At 51.1% G+C, this 24,166-nt stretch overlaps 9 protein-coding genes and 1 non-coding gene across 10 annotated transcripts; 5 read left to right on the plus strand and 5 right to left on the minus strand.

Moving 5' to 3' along the window:
- Positions 1 to 395: 395 nt before the first annotated feature.
- On the plus strand, positions 396 to 1,420 carry M431DRAFT_50494 (hypothetical protein; the record flags this gene model as incomplete). The annotated part of the gene is made up of 2 exons (XM_024918544.1): positions 396 to 1,165; positions 1,228 to 1,420. Coding segments are annotated over 2 exons (963 nt in total), but the record flags the coding sequence as incomplete, so codon positions are not given.
- Positions 1,421 to 1,767: 347 nt separating this feature from the next.
- Positions 1,768 to 3,944, minus strand: M431DRAFT_504027 (hypothetical protein). The gene is made up of 2 exons (XM_024918396.1): positions 3,769 to 3,944; positions 1,768 to 3,488 (listed from the first exon to the last, which is right to left on the minus strand). The coding sequence occupies exons 1-2, from the start codon at positions 3,889 to 3,891 to the stop codon at positions 2,148 to 2,150; spliced, it is 1,464 nt and encodes a 487-aa protein (XP_024778746.1). The 5' UTR covers positions 3,892 to 3,944; the 3' UTR covers positions 1,768 to 2,147.
- Positions 3,945 to 4,176: 232 nt separating this feature from the next.
- M431DRAFT_527659 (hypothetical protein) lies at positions 4,177 to 5,979 on the plus strand (the record flags this gene model as incomplete). Its single annotated transcript, XM_024920715.1, has 3 exons — positions 4,177 to 5,146; positions 5,202 to 5,690; positions 5,734 to 5,979. Exons 1-3 carry the CDS (start codon positions 4,649 to 4,651, stop codon positions 5,977 to 5,979), a joined length of 1,233 nt encoding a protein of 410 aa, XP_024778747.1. The 5' UTR covers positions 4,177 to 4,648.
- A 633-nt stretch (positions 5,980 to 6,612) lies between these two features.
- M431DRAFT_294397 (hypothetical protein) lies at positions 6,613 to 8,647 on the plus strand. The gene is made up of 2 exons (XM_024914116.1): positions 6,613 to 6,735; positions 6,849 to 8,647. The coding sequence occupies exon 2, from the start codon at positions 6,891 to 6,893 to the stop codon at positions 8,328 to 8,330; it is 1,440 nt and encodes a 479-aa protein (XP_024778748.1). The 5' UTR covers positions 6,613 to 6,735; positions 6,849 to 6,890; the 3' UTR covers positions 8,331 to 8,647.
- Positions 8,648 to 8,652: 5 nt separating this feature from the next.
- Positions 8,653 to 10,042, minus strand: M431DRAFT_478197 (hypothetical protein; the record flags this gene model as incomplete). The annotated part of the gene is made up of 3 exons (XM_024915648.1): positions 8,653 to 8,946; positions 9,018 to 9,922; positions 9,970 to 10,042. 3 exons carry the CDS (start codon positions 10,040 to 10,042, stop codon positions 8,653 to 8,655), a joined length of 1,272 nt encoding a protein of 423 aa, XP_024778749.1.
- A 905-nt stretch (positions 10,043 to 10,947) lies between these two features.
- Positions 10,948 to 11,019, minus strand: M431DRAFT_t42. The gene has a single exon. It is a non-coding gene; the product is annotated as a tRNA-Met (tRNA).
- Positions 11,020 to 11,905: 886 nt separating this feature from the next.
- Positions 11,906 to 13,015, plus strand: M431DRAFT_504031 (hypothetical protein). The gene has a single exon (XM_024918397.1). It carries the CDS (start codon positions 12,056 to 12,058, stop codon positions 12,884 to 12,886), a length of 831 nt encoding a protein of 276 aa, XP_024778750.1. The 5' UTR covers positions 11,906 to 12,055; the 3' UTR covers positions 12,887 to 13,015.
- Positions 13,016 to 13,223: 208 nt separating this feature from the next.
- M431DRAFT_74093 (hypothetical protein) lies at positions 13,224 to 15,355 on the minus strand (the record flags this gene model as incomplete). The annotated part of the gene is made up of 3 exons (XM_024922191.1): positions 13,224 to 13,996; positions 14,054 to 14,825; positions 15,311 to 15,355. 3 exons carry the CDS (start codon positions 15,353 to 15,355, stop codon positions 13,224 to 13,226), a joined length of 1,590 nt encoding a protein of 529 aa, XP_024778751.1.
- Positions 15,356 to 19,113: 3,758 nt separating this feature from the next.
- Positions 19,114 to 21,962, minus strand: M431DRAFT_516224 (hypothetical protein; the record flags this gene model as incomplete). The annotated part of the gene is made up of 2 exons (XM_024920302.1): positions 19,114 to 21,633; positions 21,691 to 21,962. 2 exons carry the CDS (start codon positions 21,960 to 21,962, stop codon positions 19,296 to 19,298), a joined length of 2,610 nt encoding a protein of 869 aa, XP_024778752.1. The 3' UTR covers positions 19,114 to 19,295.
- A 1,638-nt stretch (positions 21,963 to 23,600) lies between these two features.
- Positions 23,601 to 24,126, plus strand: M431DRAFT_48584 (hypothetical protein; the record flags this gene model as incomplete). The annotated part of the gene is made up of 3 exons (XM_024916325.1): positions 23,601 to 23,660; positions 23,737 to 23,759; positions 23,838 to 24,126. Coding segments are annotated over 3 exons (372 nt in total), but the record flags the coding sequence as incomplete, so codon positions are not given.
- Positions 24,127 to 24,166: the final 40 nt, after the last annotated feature.

Consider the following 24,166-nt stretch of genomic DNA (forward strand, 5'->3'; position numbering starts at 1 on the left):
CTTCTTAAGCTTTGGTTGTGCGCCGACGGACTTGGCTCGCCACAGGGAGAAATACGAGTCGGAGCACTTCCGATCTCGATAATATCGACCGAGCGATCCGCCAGCCAACTCAAAACCAACATTGACTTTTTTTACACGATATTTTTGTCTTTCTGTTGGATCCGGAATGGAGAGCTAGGTGGATAGAGGATAATATTTTGGGGGCCTTCGATATTCGCATATTCGACTTCATCCTTTCTTTTGCATCTTTTTGACGATATCTGCTTTATTCGATTCGGTTGTACGAAGACGTCGTGGATATACAGATCCTATCCTTGCACCGAGCTGCTTTACCCCTCAGACGACCACGAAACAACAAGGCCGAATAGGCAGAACCCCAAGCTATAAGCACAAGAATGGCGGATCAATATCAGCCCCCGAGGGCCGAAAGCGTCTCTCCAACACCCTCCTCTCCCTCGTCGGAGACTCCTCCATTGTCCTCGTCGGAAACCCGATTCCCGCACCCGCAGCGCTGGTCTCGCAGGGATGCGAGCCATCGCCTCTCGGGAAGCATTTCGCGGTCGCAGCGGATATCGTCCGGGGCGCAGGGCTGGGTGCGCGACCAATGGACGACGTATCTCAGATGGAGCGAGAAGATGTACGCGGCGTTCTGGAAGATGTCGTTGCTGCAGCGGTCGCTCGTTATTTTCGTCATTTTGCTGGGGTGGACGTTTATCATCTTGTCCATCTTGTACTCGGAGGCCTTCTTTGCTTGGCTGGCGACGGTGTCAAAGTCGTGGCGCGAGATTCCCGGTGGCTGGCTGATTGCCTTTATGCTCATCTTCGTCACCTCGGTTCCGCCCATTATAGGATACTCGACCGCCAATACCATCGCCGGCTTCGTTTACGGATTCCCCAACGGCTGGCCCATTGCTGCGTCGGCATGCATTATCGGCAGTCTGGCTGCCTTTATGGCCTGCCGAACCGTGTTGAGCGGCCATGTCAACAAGCTGATTGGAAACGACCACCGCTTTGTTGCGCTCGGCCAGGTTCTGCGTAGGGACGGGATCCTCTACTTGACGGGCATTCGTTTCTGCCCGCTGCCTTTTAGCTTGAGCAACGGCTTCCTTGCAACGATCCCGAGCATATCACCTCTATCATTTGTCATCTCAACAGCATTGTCAACGTAAGACTCAAATCTTTTCATATCTTTGTCACAACACCAGTTAACTGACATTGTCTTTCTAGGCCGAAACTCCTCATTCACATCTTCATTGGCAGCCGTCTCGCCATCATCGCTGAACAGGGCGACGCTATGCCCCTCCGCGACAAGATCGTCAACTACACCGGCATGATCATCGGCGGCGCAATCGGTGCTGCCGCCGGCTTCATCATCTACCGCCGCACCATGGCCCGTGCCGAGGAGCTCGCCCGCGAGGAGGCCACCATCAATGCCGCGGAGGAGGGCATCGGTGGCTATGAGGACACGGACGATACCCTCATGGATCCCGAGGACGCGGCTGATGTCATGGGTGATGATGACGTTTCGCTGTGGGACAACCAGGGGGATGATGGTTGGGGCGATGCCTATGATGATGATGAAGAAGACGTTACCACGAAATTGACAAAGCTTAATAAAGACTAGACTACACACGGACAAGGGGTTATGAAAAAAAAGATGTCATGATTTTGTTTATAACGAATTTTTACGTGATAGAATAAGAGCACTGGCGTTGATGTGTTTCACAAGGCGTGCAGGTTATCGGATGATCAATAAAAGAATCAATATCAATATTCAAATCGGAGCATACGATAGCTCTTGTTCCATTCTATGTTATACTATAACTTGCTCGAACCCAAACCCCATGTGTCGTAAAATCATCAAATAGTCGCTTGCTCACAATCATGTTATCAAAGAGACCCAAGCTCAATATTCACCCAGCATTTAGACAAAATCCCTGAAAAGCCCCTGGGCAATACCATCTTTGCCCCAGTAAGAAAAGAACAAGAAGAATAAAAACCAAAACGCCGCCGCTATAGAGAACCGACCGAATAGACTAAAATCGTAAACAAGCAATGCTGAGGTTGGTCCTCTGCGAATAAGGCTGCTGAATAAAAAGTGTAACAGAGTATAATGTCGAAAATGAGAACAATATGAAAGTCAATTATCAACGTTGTTGATACTGATTCATAAACTGAATGGCTTGTTCCATTGGATACCCAATAAAGACAGGACCGGTGAAAACCATTTGAGGAGCGTTTGGCGCCTTCGATATATCAGGATTGATAAAGGTAGGCTGCGGAATAGAAGTACGGTACTCTTGAACAGGATTATGCTCATGAGGCGCCTTTGTTGGGGTGTAAGGTGCCGGGTCCTGGGCGGTGTTCGGGGCTGGAGCATTCTGAGTCTGGGGATTGGGTGAAGTTGATATGTTCAGACCGGTAAAAGCAGGTGGCTTAGCTCCATGGCCGAAAGGGCATTTCCCAGCTGGCTTCGCAGGAGTTTGGGTGCTCTGTACAGGACTCGGCATTCGCACGGGCGCGGGGGGCGGCGACATGGGATGGCCTCCTCCATTGCCAGATTGTTGATAGACGGGCACGGAAATGCCCCAGGGGCGGCTTGGTGATTCTCCTACTCGAACCTCCTTCAGCGGCCGATCGAAATGACTTTGTCGGTCTTCATCTATGTCGGCTGGCGGCTCAGCAGGGGCTTCTGGGTCCGTGCTTGAGCTGACGGCGTGCGCCCAGCTCTCTACTCGGTCTGCTGAAGTTCTCGTGGCATCGCTTGGGCGGCGTGCGTGCTCCTCGTCAGGTAGCATCGGCTTGTGGAGATGGCTCAGGTCTTCAATCATGCTCACAATGTTTCCATACTTTGCATCCAATTTCCTAATCTGATCCTCGTTGCGCTGATATCTCCGCACGCAGACCTCGTGGCTGCGAGGCAGCTCGTGCTTGTGCGTTTCAACATAATGAGCAATCTCCTCTGGGGAGTGTTTGTCTAAGAATCGGATAGGGCATTTGCTCGCCTGAGTTCCGTTTACGGCGCCTTGCTGAGACGTCTCTTCTTCGTACATGGCAACACAAATAGGGTCTTCAGTGTGGTCTGGGGCCAAGTCCGGGCCGGTTTCAGGCTCCCGGTCTTGGTCGGCACCAGCAGCGGCATCCTTAGCAAAGGGACACTGCAGGTTGCCTTTCTTCCCCTCAACGGTGAAATCTTGTTCCAGAGCAGTCGACATGGAGGTTTCTACGTGGGAGGTTTGAGATAGCGTGTCTCTGGATGATGCTGTGGTTTTACTGGCTTCACCCAATGAGGCGACCAGTTTGTTTGCAGCGCGGCGTCCGTCACGAATGATGAGAGCAATCTGGTGCTGGGACTGCAGAGAGCTTTGCTTAGGAAGGGGCACGGGCAAAGTATCATCGACAGAGGTGTGCGCTGGGAGCTGGAGCTTTGCCAAAGTCTCTGCTATCTCTGGTGTAGCGGGCGCATATTTATCGGCCAAATACTGGAACTATAAGAGCAGGCGACGTGTTAGTCACGGACAATGTATCAAGATGCAAGATGAGCTCGAGGAATCTCTAGCTAGGCTAGAATGAAAAATGAAAGGGGGACAATGCGGATCAGTGATAAAAAGGTTGTCAATCCCGGCAGCATTGGCTGCTATTGATCTAGAGCTAATGATATCTCATCATGTTGGCAGTCCCCAAAAGGCTGTGTGTATGCAAGGGGCACATATAGTGATGTTGAAGAAAAAAGAAAAAGAAAAAAGAGAGCTCTTTTTTGAGGCTTACCTGCTCGTGCGCAAAACGCAGCTTATGCTCGAGTATTGTCTTTCGGTCTGTCAAAACCTGAACCTCATCCGCAAGCGCGTTGAAAGCGTCCGCTACGGTCTGAGTAAGATGAAAATCTGCCATTCCGGATGGCTCAGGTTTTTTGGAGACTTGGCCACGAGAAGAAGAAAGAAAACAGAAATGGAAGAGAAAAAACAGGGAGAAGAAAAAGAGGCTCAGAGGCAAGGCCGGAGTTTTAACTGGCTGAAGCGGGGCGCGCTTTGGCCGATTGCGGGTTGCGGTGCCGCAAAAGCGCGTGACGAACTCGTGGGAATGATTCGTCAGCAAGGATTATACCTGTCGATGATGTATGTACATGTACGGAGTACTCATACCTGTTTTCTGGACAATACGACTCAATTATGATAGATGGACTCACCACATTGCTATTTAGAGCCAATTTTATCAAAGATCCAACCCGGGAAGCACTATGATTTTGGCAAGGCTAGGCAAAGGTCGGGAGCTTCGGTTCGCCGGTAACAAACATCAACGTACGATACGATATAGCGGGGCTGGATTTGAGCCCAGCTTCTTGACATCAGATGTCACAACCGGTGGTAGTCACAGACGTGAAAAGAAATGAACAGCCTCACCCCAGACATGATGGGTTTTTTAACACATCACCGCCGATGCGAGGATGAATCGTTTGGGAAGTGAACAACCCGAGACACTGGATCCAATGTCTCGTCATTCCATACATCACAGCCAACGTGCCTCAGGCTGTTGGTCATGATCCTCCTCCACCAGTAGGGGCCTCAGAATCTGATTTCAGCGCCTCGAGATTGAATCCCACATGTTCAACCGCCCCCCATAAAAGTCCCGAGCTCATAAGATTTGTGTTATGGCAGCAAGCAAGTCTCCGGGAGAGCTACCGAGCAAACGATGGACTTCTTTTGATGTCTGGAATTACAATGGCATGAAAGAGCGACTGCAGACGGCATTGATCAAAATTGACAAGAGTGCGCTCATACACCATGCCCAACGCATCAAGGGCCAGGAGCTCACTATGAGCGAACCATTTTCTGCTGGCCAGTATTGGATCTGCTTCGAAATGGTTGCGGAAGACAAGAGCATCGTCATTGCCAGAGTTCGCCTGCCCCGTCACCCTGACATCCCAGTGACGGTTAGTGAGGAAGATGTGGCATACTCGATTGGCTGTGCGGTCGCGGCCATGGAGTTTATCCGGCTGAGACTCAACGCTGTTTCTCTTCCGCGTGTATACGCCTGCGAAGGCATGGGATCGCGACAGGCTGCTATTGTTGGAGCTCCGTACATGCTGATAGAGGGATTCTATGGAAACACTCTGCAAGACGTCGAATTCGATATTTGTGATTTGCCGGTGAGAAACTGTTCCGATGACTCAATGGGTAGATTGGGCTTCTAAATGGTCCTAGATCTTGACACAAGAACACATCATTGCCCAGTGGACAACTGTGCAAGCGGAGCTGGCGACTGTGGCCTATCCCCAGATTGGCACCATCTGCTCTGTTTCCGAAACTGGAGACCCTATTATCGGGAAGCTGGCTGCCGGAGAACTTATGAAGTTGGGGCCGTTCTCAAGGGCGTCTGACTATTTCACCGCTCTTGGAGTTGCCGCAACAAATAATACAGCCACTCGTCTAGGAGCCTTTGTCTTTCTCGATATCGTGGAGACCACCGATCTGTTTGGGAGGAGCGCCACTGAGGAATTCTTCCCCTTTAATCACATGGACCTTGGTACACAGAATATCCTGGTGGACGAGCACTTCGACTTCGTTGCCATCATCGACTGGGAATTCGCTCAGACAGCACCCTGGCAGGTCATCCATTACCCCATGCCTTTCCCACTACTGAGCCCGACTGAGGAAATTCTGCGTGATCCGAATCACATAGCGTACAGTAACGTGTGCCGCCAGGATGCTGCGCAAAAAAATCTATGTCCAAAAGTTCCGGGATGCGGAGCGCGAACTTGAAGGGAAAGGCCGGCAGCTAGGAGGGTCGTTCACCACTACCGTCGACAGCCCGGCTTCGAGGATATATGCCTGCTTTATGAACATCGGTCGTCTGCCTGCAGCTGATGAAGATCTGGTACATGAGATGGCACAGCTTGCGTTTGGACTGAATCCTCAGGAGGCGGAAGACTATGTTCGGAAGGTAGAGCGAAGGCACTGCCTTTCGACGGGAGCTACCTAGACAGTCCACGAGGTCACTTGGGCTGTTGTTGGGAATGGGATGGAGAAGGAAGGAGACTGGCAAGATAGGGCGATCTGCAAACACATCATATCATCATAGCTCGACTTCATCATCTCAGGTTGATATTTGAAGACAGGACATTGCCTGTAGAACTAGATACCAAGTGTGTTCATATTTGAGCCTACTTTGTAGGTAAGCGGGCTTCTTCAAGAAGAAACCGGATCACCACCAGCTTCGTAATTATTGCTACACATCCGAGATATAATTTGAACAAGAATCTTCATGGGATAGTATCATCTTGGCCATGACATCATTGCACAGCGAGTTGTCAACCACAGAATATGCACCACGCGCATAGCAATCACAGCTAGAGGAACAATGATTCACTGCGATAAAGTTCTTTATGAGCCAGACTGTAGTCGCAGTAACAAACACATGCGGCATACCTATCCACAGATAAGAATGCATCAATAGTAGCGGATTCACTGCCAGCTTTTCGGGCTGATGGTTTGTGTCGGTACAACGGCCCAAAGTGGCCACATGCCGTCTACCAATGACATAACACGGCAGCTTACACCCAATTTCTCCACCCCCTCGTAATCTCAACGGTCATCGAATGGAGATAAGAGTCCGTCAATACATACAAACGGATCTTATCCTTAAAATTCCGCAGTAGGGTGGAAGAACGAGCCATAATAGTCTTGCAGTGAGGGAAGCAGAGACATATTATACTACTAGAGGTCGTACATAAGGTAGGTCAGTACATGCACATCATCGGACATTGCTTTGGCGGGGTGAGGTTGATGGCTTCCAAAGCCCCTCGCACTCAGCTGTGCCCTCGATCTGCTCAAGCTCACAAAGTTGCCTAGTTTCATCTTCACTGTTCTCAACTCAAAGTCAACATCGCCACCATGCTGCAGCGATTCGCCATCCCCGCGGCCAAGCTGCTTCGCAGCAAAAGCCACATCGTCCCTGGCCAGCTTCTCGTCACCGAGCACTTCTTCCAGGTTCCTCTAGACTATGCCAACCCATCTGCCGGATCAATCACCCTCTTCGGCCGCAGCGCAACCAAGCATGAGGTCCCCATCTTTCCTCCCGACGAGCTTCCCTCTCCCAAGCCCTGGATCGTCTATCTCGAGGGCGGCCCAGGCTTTGGTAACCGGGAGCCTCAAGATCACCCCCTGACGCGCACCGCACTGTCTCGAGGCTACCAGGTGCTGTTTCTGGATCATCGAGGTGTCGGTTTGAGCACTCCTGTTTCTACCGCGATGCTTGCCCGGCTGCCTGGAGGAAATGGACCCAACGCTGTCGAGGTCCAGACAAACTACCTGAAGCTCATGCGTCAGGACAACACCGTCCGCGACTGCGAAGCTGTTCGAAAGCTCTTAACCGATGGCTTGCCCGATCACAAGGCCCAGTGGTCAATCTTTGGCCAGTCATACGGTGGCTTCATCGCCATCTCCTACCTGTCTCTCCACCCTGAAGGCCTGCGCGAGGTCTTCCTGACCGGCGGCCTTGCCCCCGTTGGCAAAACCGCCGAGCAGGTCTATGAGGCAACTTTCCAGAGAACCATCGAGCGCAATGCCGCCTACTACCAAAAGTTCCCGGATGACGCAGAGACCCTGCGCCAGATCGCCACACATATCGAGAAGGAGGGCGGCCAACAGGGCCTCCCCTTGCCCGGAGGAGGCTTTTTGACGGTGCCCCGTCTGTTGACCATTGGCATTGCCTTTGGCGGCCACGGCGGCGTCGACCAGGTCCACACCATTCTTCTCCAGCTCAAAGCCTCGCTTGACCAGTTTGGCTTCCTCACGCGAGCTTCTCTCGCTCCCCTTGAGACCTTTACTGCTTTCGACACAAACATCATCTACGCCATCCTTCACGAGGCCATCTACTGCGATGGGCCCGGCAGCGTTTCCAACTGGTCTGCCCACCGCGTTGGCCAATCTCTCCCGCAGTTCTCCTGGCTCAGCAGAGACAACACTTCCGCCACCTCGTCCACTGCCCCCGGCCAGCCGCTCCTCTTCTCGGGAGAGATGATCTTCCCTTTCCATTTCGACACCTATCCGGAGCTCATTCCCTTGAAGGCTGCTGCTGAGCGACTTGCCACTGCCTCTGACTGGCCGGCACTCTACGATATCCAGCAGCTGCGCGAGAATGAAGTTCCCGTCTATGCGGCCTCTTACATCCCCGACATGTATGTGGACTACGAGTTTGCCAAGAACACGGCGAAACTGGTCAAGAACGTGAAGACGTTTGAGACAAACGTCATGTACCACAACGCTGTGCGCGCAAAGGCCGAGGAAGTAATGCAGAACTTGTTTTCCTTGCGAGATGATGTAATAGATTGATCTCTCGACCAAGAAATGAAAGAAAAAGATGATTGAATAGATGGCACAAGGGTCCGAATTTTCACATAAACCGACATATCTTGTTCCGATAATACACCGTAGTCATTGAATTCTCACTCTATTTTTTCCCCTGTCCTCGCCTAAATATTTAGTCCATAGAATCATGGAATCATGTACCAGGTCATATCCACCGGCCCCTTTCTCACATGACAGAGTGATAAGTGCGTAAGGAATACAAAATGCTCATCGTCTCATTTTCACATTCATCAAAACTCCATTATCAACACCCATTGCCCAACACTGCAATTCTCTTCCTCCGCATTTATTTCTTCTTGTTGGTCTTGCGTTTAACGGGCTTTCCTCCTTGTTGAGCGCCAGAGGTCTTTACCTTGCTCAGAGAATCCGTACTCTTGCTGAGAATCTCAAAGTCCTCACCAGCTGATTCCGAGCTTGGGGGCGTGTGCTGGGGAACGTCAGAGTCCTCCTCGGCGGTCTCGTCAGTCTCAGCGTCCACACTGCCCTTAGACAAGAAACGTCCAGCGGTTGACTGGAAGATCCAGACAGGCACACGAACCACAGCGGTGTCCTTGAACGTAGGCTGAAGAAGCTCGTTCGGCTATGTGGATATGTGCGTTAGCAATTGGGTTCCTCTGTCTCTGATTTAAGGGGGTATTTTTGAATACTTACGTCCAAAAGATACTCATTGACATTGCCTTCCTCATCCTCCTCCTCCAGAAAGACGTCTCCCTGAGAATCAACCACGAGAATCTTTCCGTTTTCAGCAACGACTCTCTTACGAACACCAGTAGGAGTAGGCGAGGCAGATGCTCCTTGCGACGAGCTCTTTGAGGTCACAGCCTTGCGAGCCTTCCTGGACGAGGACTTTCCATCATCCTTTCGGTTCTCCTTCTCCTGCATGCGTCTCTCGCGCCTGTTCCTAGGCTGGGGCGGGGCAGCAGCTTCATCCTCTTCGGGAGCAGGGGCAGGGGCAGGAGGCGGCGTAGGCAAAGCATCGACTCCAGGAAGTCCGGCATCGTTGCCCCAGGCGGCGTTTCGCGCAAAGGTGACGTAGCGTTCCACAAACTCCCTTTGTCGCTTCCAGCTCATGTACAGCGCAAGGTAGTGGATGGCGCCTCCGCCCATCATGAAGACGCCCACCAAGACCGTTCCCAACCCGGGCCTGTATCGGTTGTAGTAGTAATCGGTTCCCTTCCACAGCGGGAAGCCATTGGCGAGGAAATGGTCATAGCGATCGCGGGCAGGGCCACGGAGGATGTTGGCGATGAGCGAGAGACGTGCCTGGCGCTCCGACGCCTCCTTGACGGCCTTGCGGACTTCTGACTGCGAAGGCTTCTTGGAGGAACCCTTCTTCTTGTCTGTCTTGGCCCTTTCGGCGACGAGCTGCTGCTTGACCTTGTCGGGGTGAAGCAGCCGTGACTTCTTGCGGTAGGCCTTGTTGATGTCGTCGAGCGAGGCAGAATTGGTCACGCCGAGGACATCGTAGAAGTTGGCCGCGGGATCGGTTTCGTGCGCGGCGATCTCGTCGCGGATGCGGAAGATTTCACGATCTGGACAAAGCCGATTCGTCAGTTCTGCAAAGGCCAGCGTTCGCGGGATCTCCTGCTAATATGCTCCGTACCTTCTTTGCTCCATGCTGCTGCCAGCGGAGTCAGCAGGGATAGAACCCCGACAACCAGATACTCGATCTTCATGACTGCAAGGCTCGACTCGCTTACCCTTGCATTTATGAAGCCCAAGTTCCCAATTGTCGTGTGTTTTGGATGTCGCAAAGCTTCGAAGGGGGGCGAATCGACGTGCTTTTATGTGGGACGGTGAACAAGGCCAGATTTACGTGCCTAAACTTAAACACAGGTAGATGACAGGGGGGTCTGAGGTACTGTGCACATGCAGTCACCGCACTTGTCTGTAGTAAGTGGTTGTACAACGAACTTTTTAGCGGCCAGTTGGTTTGTCCCTACCCTGGATGGAAGCCCCTAATTCTTCTTTTTTCTAGATAAATAAGGCCTGCGGCTTTGGCCCGTGCCAATTGACTGCGTTGTGCATGTAGAGCATATCAATTGCAAAAAGGTGAGAGGAAATTCAAGGTTTGACCAGGGGGTGGCTGGCCCGCAAACCCCAATTCATAAGAAATCGCCCCAACTGCCAATCGCGACGAAGCTTTTGTATTCCAAGGTTGGCGGTCTAGAGTTAGATTTGGATGGCCATAAGAACTAGGCGGTGTAATATGAAGTACGAGAAGAGATATTTAAGCCAATGCAATAATGTTAAAGATAGTAGAAGATGAGAAAAAAAAAAAAAAAAAAAAAAAAAAAAAAAAAAAAAAACCAGTGGGCGGCTAAAGACATCCGTTGTTCGCAATCTAGATGTTGGCGATATACTACGTAAATGAATTTTGATGTGTGAATTGTCTGCTGGACAGTCAGAACAGGATCAAAGCAGTTGGTAAAAAGCTGCATTCCTTTTCTTTCTACCCAATTGTGTCTTTGTAATAAAGGGGAACAAAAAGAAAAAGAAATACAAAGGATAACAAAACGAACAAAGGAACATGAAAGCAGAATAAAACGGGGTAAAAATACCAAAAAAAGAAACAAGCGAGTAGCAATTGCACGTTTCGATCGTGCGACCTCCGGGTTATGAGCCCGGCGCGCTTCCACTGCGCCAAATTGCTTTGTGAACTTGTTGAACACTGGACCACTAAAACTTTATATATAGGTATGTCTCATACAAGCGCTCATGTGCTTACATAACGAAAGTTGCATCTTGCTTTCAGAAGCCCTATTTCAAATCTCGATTTGGAATTTGTTCTTTTTCATCTGGGCTATCTGATACCTGACTCTCTTACTAAGAGGTGCCAGTAGGTGTTTCGTAGCGAAGCTGCGCTTACTTCCAATGTGGTTGTATAGTACACTGTAAAAGATCTTGCTCGGCATCCCACTTAATGGCATGGCACTTAATTCACAGCTACGACAGAAGATGTCCATATAAACCCCCTCCCGTCTTTGCTGTAGAAACGTCCAAGTTTCCAACGAGTATATATTCTTCAATCAAGCTTGAAATAACCCATCCATGTGTTTTAAGCCTCACAAAGTTCATACGGTCGTGTCACTGCGTAGATGAGCTTGGGCCAATGCTCCCTGCAGCCCTATATCCAAGCATGGCATTCGCTAGGGCTATTTTCCTCTATTGACCCTCTTTAAGATTTACCGAGGCAGTCCCCATACTTGGTACCCATATAGGCAAATGGTCCCATTAGTTATGCCAGATCTCTCCAAAATTAGCAATCGTCGTATTCCCAATATATGAATCAGCCATCGACCAAATGGCTGGTTAGTGATAGATTACTCATGCAGCCTGTTTGGGAACTTTTGCCTCGTTAAAATAATGTCCAATCGTCTCATACCATCTGCATCTGCGTCTTATCTGCATCTCCTGAAAGGGGACACTCCCATGTCTCTGCTTATGAATCAAGATGGCGACTATCTGCATCGCTAAGTTGATATGGCATGGGGCGCCACACACCGAACCCTACGACTCCACAAACTGCTGAATCCTGGCATTTCCTTGACTCGACCGATTGCATATATATACTAGTACCTGGGTATATATAGTTTTGAAACCCGCTTGTCGTCTTTGCCATGCTCTCTCGAAGTAGTCGTTTCTTTGTAGCCTTTCGTATTAAACAAAAAGCCCGACATCTTTCAACAATGGCCCCCTCAGCTACCACCCCGAACCAAGTTCGTATAGGCCCAAACCCCAACCCGGACTGGAATTTCGGCCAGGGCAGCAACCACCTCAACGCAGCATCGCCCTCATCCTCCAACCCGGACGAAAAAGCCCAGAGCCACACACTCATCGACCCCCAAGCAGAGGATCGAGCCTCATGGCTCAACTACAAGCTCCTCATCTCCGCCGTCGCCCCGCGCCCCATCGCCTTCATCAGCACCCTCTCCGCCGACGGTACCAAAGCCAATCTCGCTCCATTCAGCTACTTCAACGTCTTCACCCACGATCCGCCTACCTTTGCTGTCGGATTTGCGCATCCCCCAAGTGGGCCTAGGGATTCCTTTGTCAATGTGCGTGACTCTGGGGAGTGTGTCATCAACATCATCTCGGAACACTACATCGAGGCCGCCAACTCGACCAGCATAGACGCTCCTTACGGGACGTCTGAATGGGGTGTCTCCGGCTTGACAGCAGACTATTCATGTGAGACTGTCAAGGCGCCGCGAGTGAAGGAGGCGATATTTAGCATCGAAGCCAAGGTGGAATCTATCAAGGAGATTGAAAGTAGAGCAAATCCAGGGAGAGTGTCCACATGGCTGGTCATTTTTGAAGGAGTTCGGTTCTGGGCAAGGAATGACGCACTGAGCGAAAAGAAGGATGAGCTCTATCCCGAGATCTTGAAACCCATTGGTCGCATGGGAGGCGTCATCTACTCCAAGACGACTGATCTTCTGCAGATACCAAGGCCGCAGTTTGAGGCTGACCTTGGCGGTGCTGAAGGCTATGAGAAGCTCTTGAATGGAAGCAAATAACAACAAAAGACGCTGATTGCGTATAGGCCTTTTCCGAAGAAAAGGAGCATCACGGATTAATGAGCACAAATGAGCAAAGGCACCGCACGATAAAGAAATTAAAAAAAAAAAAAAAAAACAATCAACGTGTTATTCAAACGCAGTGGTATACAAAACGTGTTCGTCATATCAATCATACTGATGACCTCAAAACAAAGGTCATTGCAAAAATCGTCAACAAGACTCCCCTCCCAACCACTGTCCAGTAACCAAGGACTCCCCATAACCAGATGAAGTAAACATAAAAATGCTAGTAATTCAACAGGGGAAGATAGAAAATCAGATGACCCGTGAGGTATCAAAAGTAAAAGCTCTGGCCCGGTTTGGAAATGATAAACTCACAGCCCAGCTGTGCTCCCCGCTCATGCTCGATCAGCTGCTGCAATATTGAGTCACCGGCCTGCGGCCCATCTGCTAGCGTCTCCTTGACGTGAATGATGACAACCTTGAGACCTTCAAGGGGCTTCTTTATAGCAGAATCGGCGGCAGCAGTGATAGCGGGCGTGAGCGGAGGTATCATCGAGCCGTCGACCGCAAACTCGTCTAGTGATAGCTCCCCAGTAGGGGTGGCGATGTGCGGTGTCTCGGAATCGGATTCTTTGGCGCTGAAATAATAATCGTTGGGCATGTTGAACGGATTGGCCGACTTGGGAGATACGGGGTCATCAGACCCCGGGCTCTGCATGGTCACAACCGGCACCTTCTTCCGCTGAACTTCGACGTCCTCCTCGGCGTCCCGCTTGCGCTTCTTAGACTCAAGGGCACGGACCTTTCGTGCGGCCTCTACTTCGTTTGCTAGAACCTGCATCTCCTCGATGAGATAGGCGGGTTTCAAGTGACCGAATAGCCGCTCGTCGGGCTGTGCGTCAGTGTAGCTGCACTCGACAAAGATAGCCGCCAGCTTTCCGGATGCGATCTTGGGCGCCGCCTCTTGCCAGATTAGTAGATTCCGCGGGCTGAGAGAAAGGCTATCCGGCTCCACGTCTCCAAAAATGAGCACCTCGCGCTCGTATGTTTCTTCCCGTATGAAGTACGCACTTGAGTCGTTGACGCATGGCCGTGGTTCAAAGTCTCCCCCTCCTCCATATATGGGCGTGGCAATGCCAAGCGCAGCCTGGGGCATCATACTCTGGCGCCGTGAGAAGGATGTAGGGGGGTAAAGATGGTTGAAAGTTTCGCGACGGGCGAATTGAGCTGCAAAGTCGTGAACATGCGGGTAGTATGTATCACGTCGAAGCGGTATACTTGACCCATCCTGGCTACCTTGACGAGTCGGCGCTGGGTGGCAGAAGGAACCACGGTGTGAGTGCTTCTCCATGCAGTGGCCATGGCTCACACTCCATGTCTTGACGAGCAACCCGTCGCACACTTCCAAATACCCTTCACCCAGCGCAGGACTTCCGCCCTCGACCAGTCGAAGATACGTCAGGAGACCGGCTCCATTATTTTCATCACTAAGATTTGGCCATATGACATTGTTGAATATGTGTTCCTTGAGAGCCTTGATAGTGCCCGGAAGACCTGCTAGCTTCTTGGGGCGAGTACCGGGCAAGCCTGCCGTGTTGATGACAAAGGCAGAGATGTGGTCTAAGTGCGGGTGGGTGATGAGATAGGTGTCGACGAGGGTGCGTGTCACATGAGCAGCATTTGCCGCAGCCGTGGTGAACGGCAGTTCCAGGCCAGCAAAGGGACCGGTGGTTAATATTTGGCGACTAGGAACAGACGACGGCGTCGGTGTTGGCGGCGGTGACTCTGGCAAGGCCTCTTCGATGAGACGAGTGATGGCTGACAAGTGAACGCCTCCGTCAACGGCCACTATTGAACCCTTGCGCCAGTTGAGGGGTACTGAGCGAACGAGAAACGCCGTTGTATTTGATTCTTGGGGACCACCTCCCGAACCCTGTATAAGAGTGAGCAATTATGCTATATCTGATGCGCATCCATTTGTGAGAGGTTGTGATAGCTTCCAGTGAGTGCAGAACAAGGTACATGGTCTCATGGCATGCGTGTAAGCTGAGCTGTCAGATAGAGAAGCTGCCCCACGATAAGCTGTGCCAATGGGGTAACGACTGTGGCCAGACAATAGCTGACCTAGCTAGACGTTTCATGCAGAGGGGTGTTTGGCTGGCTGTCCCTTGATCTGGGGCACTGACCCCCTGGCGGCAGACGCATCCCGATCGGAAATGCCACGGCCAAATTACCCGATCTGCGCGCTCTCAATTTCGAGTCCGACGGAGCATCGCCTCTATGAGGAGGTGATGCGAAATGAGGTTTATGAGAAGTCATGGGGATCCGCGTACGGGTAATACGAGAAAAAGCAAGCAAGCACAAAACCAAAATGATAGAGGGGAGGAAAAAAAGAAAGAAAGGAAGTAAGAAGCATACCAATATGATTACCTGCAAAGCAGGTGATGACAATCCCTCCGTCATGCTCGACAAGCGCTGTAGAATTTGGTGGATTGCCGAGTCGCGATGGCCAAGTGATGCCGCGATAGTGTCGAGTCAGTCTGCAGATTGCGCGCAACGCTCAATGCCGACGCCGATCTCCAATCCCAAACTCCAAGGGGCCTCCCAACACGAGACAAACCCCAGAAAATCAGAAGGGGCAGAAATACCACGGCGGTTCTTTAAAGGCAAAGATTCAAAGAGGGAGTTCTTGATCTCGGCTTCTCCTTGTCCAGTGGCGCTGACGGTAAAGGCTCCCACGTGACCGAGGCTGGAACTACCGATTTCGTCTTGTTCCCCCCACGAGGCGCTACTTGAGCTTGTTGCCCTGACTAGCCGGTTCGCTGAAGAAGAAGAAATAAGATCAAGGTGAGATGTGAGAGTGGGTGAGGAGACGGAGCGAGGCAGTGGTGGTTGTTTTCCGAGGGGCGTGTGGGAGAAGCACCGAGGCTCTCGTCTGCTTGAGGGGGGAGGGAAGAGTCTAAAATATTATGGGAAAGATTGGGAAATTATCTCAGGCTCCCAAATAGTCGATGCTCCCCGGCGCCAAGGATCTTTTTTCTGGCGTTGCTTGGTTCGCAGATATGTGCCGTGATACCAATATGTAATATGTAAATCGCCGAGGGAATGCAATGGCAGACGTGATGACGCTCTGCAGTTGGATATGTACGCACGTACGTATGTGGCAGGCAGGCTAGCCGGGAATCCTGCTTTCTCGTGCCTTAGTACTGCAAAGACACGAACCTGGGGCTGGGCTGGACCAACCGCGGCAGCACGGCAGACAGCAGCAGAGACACAGACACTGTATCGCTTCACGGGCTCGTTATGCTGCTCGCTCGTCGACTTACGGAGCCGCCGATTCTACAGGTACGTGGCACGGCACCAAGCAGAAGAGCTGCGGGCTTGTGACTGGTTCGTGATGAGCGTCGTCGTCGCGTGCCTGTGCTGAACTGTTTGCTCAGTCTCTCGCCCAGATGGCCGTCGAGGGCCGAGAGCAGGATCACGGCTCGCCTTTTGAACCCACCCACGGGCTCCGATTGCTTGCGCCAGCGGCATCGCATCGCAGCAGCGCAACGCAGCACAGGCTGTCCGTCCAGTCCGTTCGATGGTGTTAGCGTCGTTATTGTCACCTCGTAGCGCCTCTAGTTTCGGCGTCGCCGCGATGCTGTTGCAAGGGGTGGAGGGGAGGGGCGTGCGAGAACAAGGAAAATGTGTGACGCCTGGGAGGACGTGGAGGACGTGGAGGCAGCTGTACTCCGTACAGAGGACCTGAAATGCCCCAGGATTTATCGGGAGTTTGATGGTACCAAATACTTCAAAGTTGCTGCATGCGTCGGTAGTACCTGGCAGGCACTTTACTTTACCGTACGACACCCAGGGACGATACACACAGGTAAAGGTGAGGCATTCTCGGTGATACGCGCATCAAGGCAGCTTCACCATTTGCCCCAAATTAGCAATTGGAACTGAGAATGTAACCCTTGCTCATGTTGCAAAAAAAGACGCCATTCCAGCGGGCTGGACCCCCAGCCTCGGGGCCGTAAGTTTGGGCGCTACTGCGGCTTTGCTTGCTAGTTGCGCGCTCGATATATTGCACCTCACTTATAACATCGACTTTACTTGGGTGCAAGTGCAGATCCTTGGATGGCATTGATTTTCCTCGTCGTCCTTCTAAATGCAGCTATCCGAAGTACCACGGGTGCCCCATTGCACTCTGTGCGATACGGAAGCACCTGGCCTCTCATTACCGGGCAAGGTAACATCCAACTTTACGTGTAAGATTAATACTTCGTACAAAGAGGCTTCGCTGAGGCATCGATGGCCTGATCAGGTAAGCACACTGCCTCCTTTGGACCTCCGGGATCTTCAACGATCAAGCCTGTTGGACAAGCGTGGCGGCTTTTTAGCTTCTGAAAATCCGGGACTTGACAGTTACAGCACGGCACGAGGCCCCCCTCAGTTAACGGAAATGCACACGGTATGAACTCTATACGTAGTGCATTAGTAGCGATATCCGGCTAGAAACGCCTCTGCTGATTCTGACCTCCATGTCCCGCCGCAAAGAAGCGCCGTACGCGGAGCCCGTCCATACCGTAGCAATTAGATACGGCCAGGTGCCGACCTGACATGTAAGCTGTCAAGGTATAGTAGGTGCATGTAGATACGAGAGCACGTCTGTATCAGCAGTACAGTAGCGCCAACAGCAACTAACTTAGTCGACTGACGTCTTGCGGGATCAGTTGTTTGATCAGCACGGATGGATCTGGCCTCGTTGGATCTCCAACTTGCCGCTCCGGCCAGTAAAACGACTCAAGCTACGCCGTACGTGCATTAACCCACTCGCACCCCGGCTCTTGTGGGGAGGCTGAGCTGCAACATGTCTTGCTGATGCATGTGTTTGAGATAGCTAAAAACAGCACTGCTCTTTTGGCCATCGGCGTTCGTCCGCCGAGTCCCAGGGACTTTGTTGGGTCCATGGGCCAAGCATCAATTCCCCATCACTGTATCCGTCGAGCAGCAAGCTGATATGGGATGCTTCTTGCTATTACTGGTATTATCTGTTGACAGGCCCCCCTGCAGTTGGCTTCAGCCTGATGGAGCTTGCATGTGCAAACAAGGACGCATTGACGGGACCCCAGAATAACCCCGAGCCAATGGCTTGCACGTGCGGTGGTTTCTTTCTTTGTAGTCCGTGGAATTGACAAATCTCTCACTCGGTCAAATGTTCTAAGCGACTTACAGCCATTGTTGAGTATCATGGCGAGATACAGAGGAAGTACATGCATTCACCTACTTGGTTCTTAAAGTATCTCCCCTTGCCGTTGTCAAAATGCCAGTCTATTACTATGGAGATAAATAATCCAGAAAACAAAATGAATAAGGAAATGTCTATCGATTACATACAAAAAAAAACCCCCCCATCTAACCACTCATCTAATCCATGCATAACAAGTTGCAAGCGCAAGCGCTGCTTATTTCCATCCCAAGACACGTGCTGATCCCACACCACCTTTAACACCCATGCGCCCTACTGTACAATTGCACGTACATGTATATTTCCAAACCCCTCCTCCACAAAGCAGAAATGTCAAGCGGCTTTCCCAGTGAATTGACAGGCCTGTGCCGACAATCTCTGCTGCTACTAGTAATAGACACAAGCAACAGGCAGAAAGCAATGCAATAAGACGACAAGGGCCCCTGCCGTTACTGCGTCTCGCTCCCATGGTAAGCAACATCAGGCCCTCAGTTCGCGTCCTGCTGTAATCACCATCGAGAAGGGCAAGCCAATCGGACTTTGACAATCCGAGAATCTCCCCATATACCAATAGTTCGAAAGCAAGGCGGGGCGAGCTTTACGTATAAGTATATACGGCTATCAAGTTTCAAGTTGTGACGAGAACATCTTTGCTAACTTGTCTAGACGTGTGGGTGACGAACGAATCGGAGACGCCTTTTGGTTCCCCTCCCTCAGTATACAGCGTCAGGCGAGCAGACAACAACGTACAACACTGCGTCCGCCTGCCTAATATTGTGTGGAACAATCGTCCCGCAGACTCTGTTGTCAGCTCACAAGACTGTGCCGAGAACACTTGCGAATGCTCCGGGTTTCTTGCGGCTCACGCCAAGCCAAAATCGATACTCGCCTCATCTTATCCGGCTACCTTCAGAACCGCTAACGGCCTCACGTTCTTTGTCCCGGAGAAGCTAATAGCACTCATATGCTCTTTTCGGCGGGAGGGCATCCCATTAGCCTGCCAGCTGGCCACAAGCTAGGCCCGCGTCTGCAAGTCAACGCCAGCCCAAACTGCTCTCCACCTCGGGAGTGCCGATGCAGCTCTCTCTCATGGGCCTTATCGGGGCTGCAAGGGCCCCCTCGCCAAAACCGCTCGGGGAACTGCAAGTATTGATCCAAAAAGGCGTGCCTCTACAATGATGAGGTCTCCGTGCGCCGTCTTTTGCCGCCTTGCCTGCTTTGCGTGGTCTCGCTGAGGCTGAGATGCTTCCGCTTAAAGCGGGCCACTTCGGGACTGCTTACATGTTGTACACTGACGCCAGTAAGAGCTGTGGCTCTCTCACCATCAATCCCATTGGTGGCTGTAAGGTATTTGGACAGAGGAGAAAGACTAGCACCATCAGCACCGCCAAAATCTATGAGGCTATCCCAATGTGGTGATGTAGCTGTAGCCTGCGGGCTCACGGGACAGTCCATGGTTCCTGGAAGCCGAGATGCATCTGAACCCGTTGGTTTATGAGCAGTAAATGCGTTATTCGCCTCGCTACGAGCTTCTTTCTGGTATTGGCTAATCTCCAGCTTATCCTCGGATATCCTAGGGTCAATGAGAAGATCAAAATCCGGCTCCTCGCGAGTCAGGATAAACCCTTGGTGTGAGTCAAAGAGGCCCGTACTGCTGCCGCGTCCAGGCAACTGCAGTGTTTCTCCCATTGTCTGAGTAAAGACGTCACGCTTTATTGAGCGGTTCAAAGAATATGCGTGTTGTTGTAGAGGCTGCGTTATGATCGGCCTAAGGCCTGAGCGGGTTGCCCTGTTGGACAACCTTTGTCTCGTAGCATTCTGAGAGTAGCTTTGATTAGAAACGTCCATGTGAATATCTTGGGAGTAGTTGGGGAATATGCCCGCCGTGGTTATCGAGGGTCGAGTAGCTGATTGCCTTGAATAAGGAGCTGTGCTCAAGGGATCAAAATAGCTCGGCGGTTGCCTGCTGTTCATTCTTGGGTCGAGCTGAGGATTGAACTGATATGTATCAGAATCCTGGTTCTGGCTATCAGGGGAAGGAAAGTGTGCTAGGTATGACTGCGTCTGCCGTGCGGAGACCCGTCCCAAGCTGTGACCTGAAGCCTCTTGCACATTTCTATCAGCTAAAGAGCTCCCTCTTGGTTGATATGATTCGCGCGAGAGCGACTCTCCTCGATTCAGCTCTGGTAGCCAGTCCACAATGCCCCTTTGTGCTGTGTTCGTCGTTGGGCGTGTGCTGGTAACTGCCCATTGTTGTAAAGAAGAATTGCTCAAACCATCGGCGTCTTCGGTCTTAGTCCTTTCAAGTTTTTTGATCTTCTTCGTCCTCCTGACTCTATTTGTGGCTTCAACAAACATTTTCAGATCGCCCATGTGGACATCAATAGTCCTGCGCTCGCCCTCAGACTTGGTAACGTTTCGTTTCGATCGTGCCTTTTGCCGGGCTGCCGTCTGATTCTCTATGTGATACTTGGTCAGCCGATAAGACAGAGAGTCGCGATAATCTCGAGGCTGCTGATAGGGGCTGAACATTCTCTGCTCAAACCAGGGCTGGTAAGCCTCCCTTATGATGCCCGCATCGGTCAGCTTTTCCAACGTCACCACGCTCTTATCCTCGAAAGGAAACTGTCTGTCTTCGGGGCGCAGACGGCCAGATATATGAAACTCCAAAGGGTTGAAAATCTGTTCAAAGCACCATAGATGGACCGAGCCAGCGCACTTCAACGGATCTCGGACTCCACTGGAAGTCAGGTGAGGGAACTCGTCAAAGGCGACACGAAGCCATCCCGCCGTGATTGTTCTATTGGCGACGGGGCAATTCGCCCAGCGACAGATCCTGTCCTCGGGCTCCAGTCGATGATTGCACTGCGTGGGAGCTTGCTGGACCCAAAAGACGATGTCTTTCCCGCAGTTATCGGCGTACTCTCGGAATTGCTGTTTGGTGAAGCAACGGTCACGCAACCACTGTCCCTTTGAGGTGTAGCTGAACAAGTGCTGTCCGTTCCAAGACAAACTGCCCCATGGGGTGATTTTGGTGGAATCTGACGCATAACAAAGAGATGGATCGCAGCTTGGATCACCTCTTTTCTTTGCGGCTCTGTTGAGGCTAATCTTTCGGCTACAAAGGGATGGTGGACTTTTTCCTTTTGTGCTAGCAGTGTTTTCGTCAGGGTTATAATTAGATGTAACCCGCGGGCTTGGATGGAAGCCAAAAGCGTTGTTGCTGTAAGGGCTTTCGGCGGCCGAATGAAGAAGTTGCCTAGACTGTTGAAGAACTTGGCGGCCATATGGCGGAGAGATGGTGCGAGTGGCAAAGTTGGGGGAAGGATATGAGGATAATTGGTTATCTTGAAGGCTTTGTTCTGGATATTGGTCGAAGGGAGAACCTGGGAAATTGTATACTGGAGGTTGCTGACCGAATGGTACCAATTGCTGGTTGTTATTCTGCGCGAGAGGGACGTTATTCTCTGTGATCCCGATATTTAAGGATTGACTGCTGAATGGATCCCTTTAACAAATATTAGCAATTGAATGAATAACGATACGATATGTGTATTGCACTTACGGCGCCATCCAGTCAAGTGTGAGATCAATATCGAGGCTGCGTTCCTCTATCATTGGCACATCGGGGTTAAAAGGATCTGTAGCATTCAAGAAATCCAACGTTTCTGGACTCATTCCTGACTGTGCTTCGGCGTATACTTGCTCCGAGAAAAAGATTGGCAAGGGTATACCTGTAGAATCTTGGTTGTCTAAGTTGATCGTGTCTGTGATGTTAGGGTGCCATGTGTCTAGGAACTCAGCCTTGGCGTGCTGAGAGCCGTTTGAGTCGGACATGTTCGGTATGCTTTTTCTGATGTTACGTAGAAGAAAAGAATATGGTAAAGAGTTTCAAGGTCGTGTTCAGATGAGGAAAAATTGTCAGATGTTGGTGTTAGTCGAGATTGAATGTAGAATGGGTTCGTATCAAGCATATTATACGGGGAGAAGTAGATCATATTTAAGTTCATGGCACGAGATCACCACCGAGCTTTGAAACATCATGGTTTGAAACATGAGAACAAGTGAACAAGTCAATTCATTGTTCTTAATAAACCGTTTATTTGTTGCAGAACTCTTCTAGAAGGGCAGAACAGATGAAACAAGGGTCCCGCTGAAGAAATCTGGACAAAGAGCAAAGAGGTAAAGAAAACGTTGACATATAAAGGACCTTTACCCCGGATTCACTGAACAGGAGATAATAATAGCCGAATGACCGAACAGTTTCAAGACCTGAAACTAAACATGAAAGCCTTCATTGTAATGAAACATTGACTGAAAGCTGTCACTACAATGCCAGAGTTTTGTTCTGCGTTTGCGCCTTGAACAGCAGCTATGGTGAACGCTTGTCATGTTGAATGAGAACCCACAACTGAGTGGAAGGGGAAGAAAAGAAGAGAAGAGAAGAAGAAAGAGAGTGGGGGAGAGTTCTATTTTTGTGGCGGATCTTTTCGGAGAAAAAAATACCAAAGGCGATCATGAAGACAGTCCCTTTGACTTGCATGTTCTTTGAACTGATATTGGTGGTTATTTTTGTGTATAAGATTTCAATGAGTTACCCAGAGGTTCATGCTGGCAGCGTGCTGTCAATGTGCAAGTATGAAATATGAAAGCGGTGCTATTCTTATCCTCCTGGAAATGCAAAAATGGAACCCAGCATCTCCGTCTACTCTGACCATGGACTGAATGTGGTATTTCGCTCATGTACGATAGTATCGCGATAGTAAGACAGCGGCTCCTGTCTGTAAATGCCATTCTGGGTTTGTATGCGGTCTTCGCACGGCTAGGGTTGGTAGATAGGCGTCAACGAGATAAATCCATGGCACTAGCTATTATTAATTCCCTGTCCATTAATACGAGAGCATCATGTGAGCCTCTGCAGCTGTTTCCCTCGTATAACTTGTCGGTGCTATTCACCGCATTACAGCGCAGCACGGAATGTCACAGTTTGGGCATTTACAGGCAGCCGAATTCAGAGATAGGCAAATAGGATATATAGGGAGATCTCGGGGTTACCGGGAAGAGTATTTCTCCGCAAAGAGAACATCTACTTGTAGGAACACCGCAAACGGCGCAAAACAGCCGGTATCTCTTTCGTATTTTTGATCTTCATCCGGCATTACATAAGACCTCGTGTTCGCGCGTTCGACATTTGCCTAGCTCGGCCTAGCAAAGCCTCTGCCCTGGCAATTCTGTGCTAGGGAGCGCTACTTCATAGCGGTTGGTTAACCGCTAAAAGACCTGGAGCAGCCCCTCGTTTTCCTGAACCATGGCTGCACAAGCTCGCCGTTAGCAGCAAGCCGTCAAACTAGCAACCTCAACATCACGAGACTCGCGCTATTGGTGAGTCTGGGCATGGCGAAGCGCCAGTCCCTCGTCTTCAGTCAAGCATAAGTGCTGCGCAAGTGTCTGACCAGCAGCGCGCTGTTTTGCATCATGGCGGAATACAATCCTGAGCTGCGGGCGAGGCTCGAGGAGCTGGACCGCGAGTTGGAGGTAGGTTGTCCGCCAGAAGCCTCTACAGCCCTCCCACCATCAATTCCAAACATTGGGCTGACGATATGATGCGCAGGAGGGCGATATTACTGAGAAGGGGTGAGCAACAGCTTCCAGAGAGGCTGGCGACGACACCAGCGGAGGCGGCGGATCGTGAACTGACAAAGAACGTTCCAGATATCAGAAGCGGCGGACAATGCTGCTTTCGCAGTTTGCTCACCATCAAGTAGCCCCGGCCCCGGTACCTCCGCAGTCTCGCTCCGGCTTGAGCATACACTCTCCCGAGACCTCGACGCATCCCTCGAGCGATGGCCGACGAGCCTCTGTCATGACCTCGACGTCTGTGAGCGGTGGCTATGGAGGTGGATACGGCGCTGGAGGCGGCTATCACGACCAGAATAGCAACTATGGCGATTATACGCAGCGCCCCGACTCAAGCTATGCCGCTCCGCCACCAGGCTCTTCGTATGGGCCCTCAAATCCCTCGCCAGCCGAACTCTTACGCC

The sequence above is a fragment of the Trichoderma harzianum genome, assembly GCF_003025095.1.
Source record: "Trichoderma harzianum CBS 226.95 unplaced genomic scaffold M431scaffold_2, whole genome shotgun sequence".
Taxonomy (NCBI): Eukaryota; Fungi; Ascomycota; class Sordariomycetes; order Hypocreales; family Hypocreaceae; genus Trichoderma; species Trichoderma harzianum.

Bases quoted from the DNA above. Each gene is read 5' to 3' on its own strand.
- M431DRAFT_504027 (XM_024918396.1), bottom strand. From the start codon at position 3,891: ATGGCAGATTTTCATCTTACTCAGACCGTAGCGGACGCTTTCAACGCG. The intron at 3,489-3,768 runs GTAAGCCTCAAA...CTGCTCTTATAG, and splicing joins TGCGTTTTGCGCACGAGCAG to TTCCAGTATTTGGCCGATAA.
- M431DRAFT_294397 (XM_024914116.1), top strand. From the start codon at position 6,891: ATGCTGCAGCGATTCGCCATCCCCGCGGCCAAGCTGCTTCGCAGCAAA.
- M431DRAFT_504031 (XM_024918397.1), top strand. From the start codon at position 12,056: ATGGCCCCCTCAGCTACCACCCCGAACCAAGTTCGTATAGGCCCAAAC.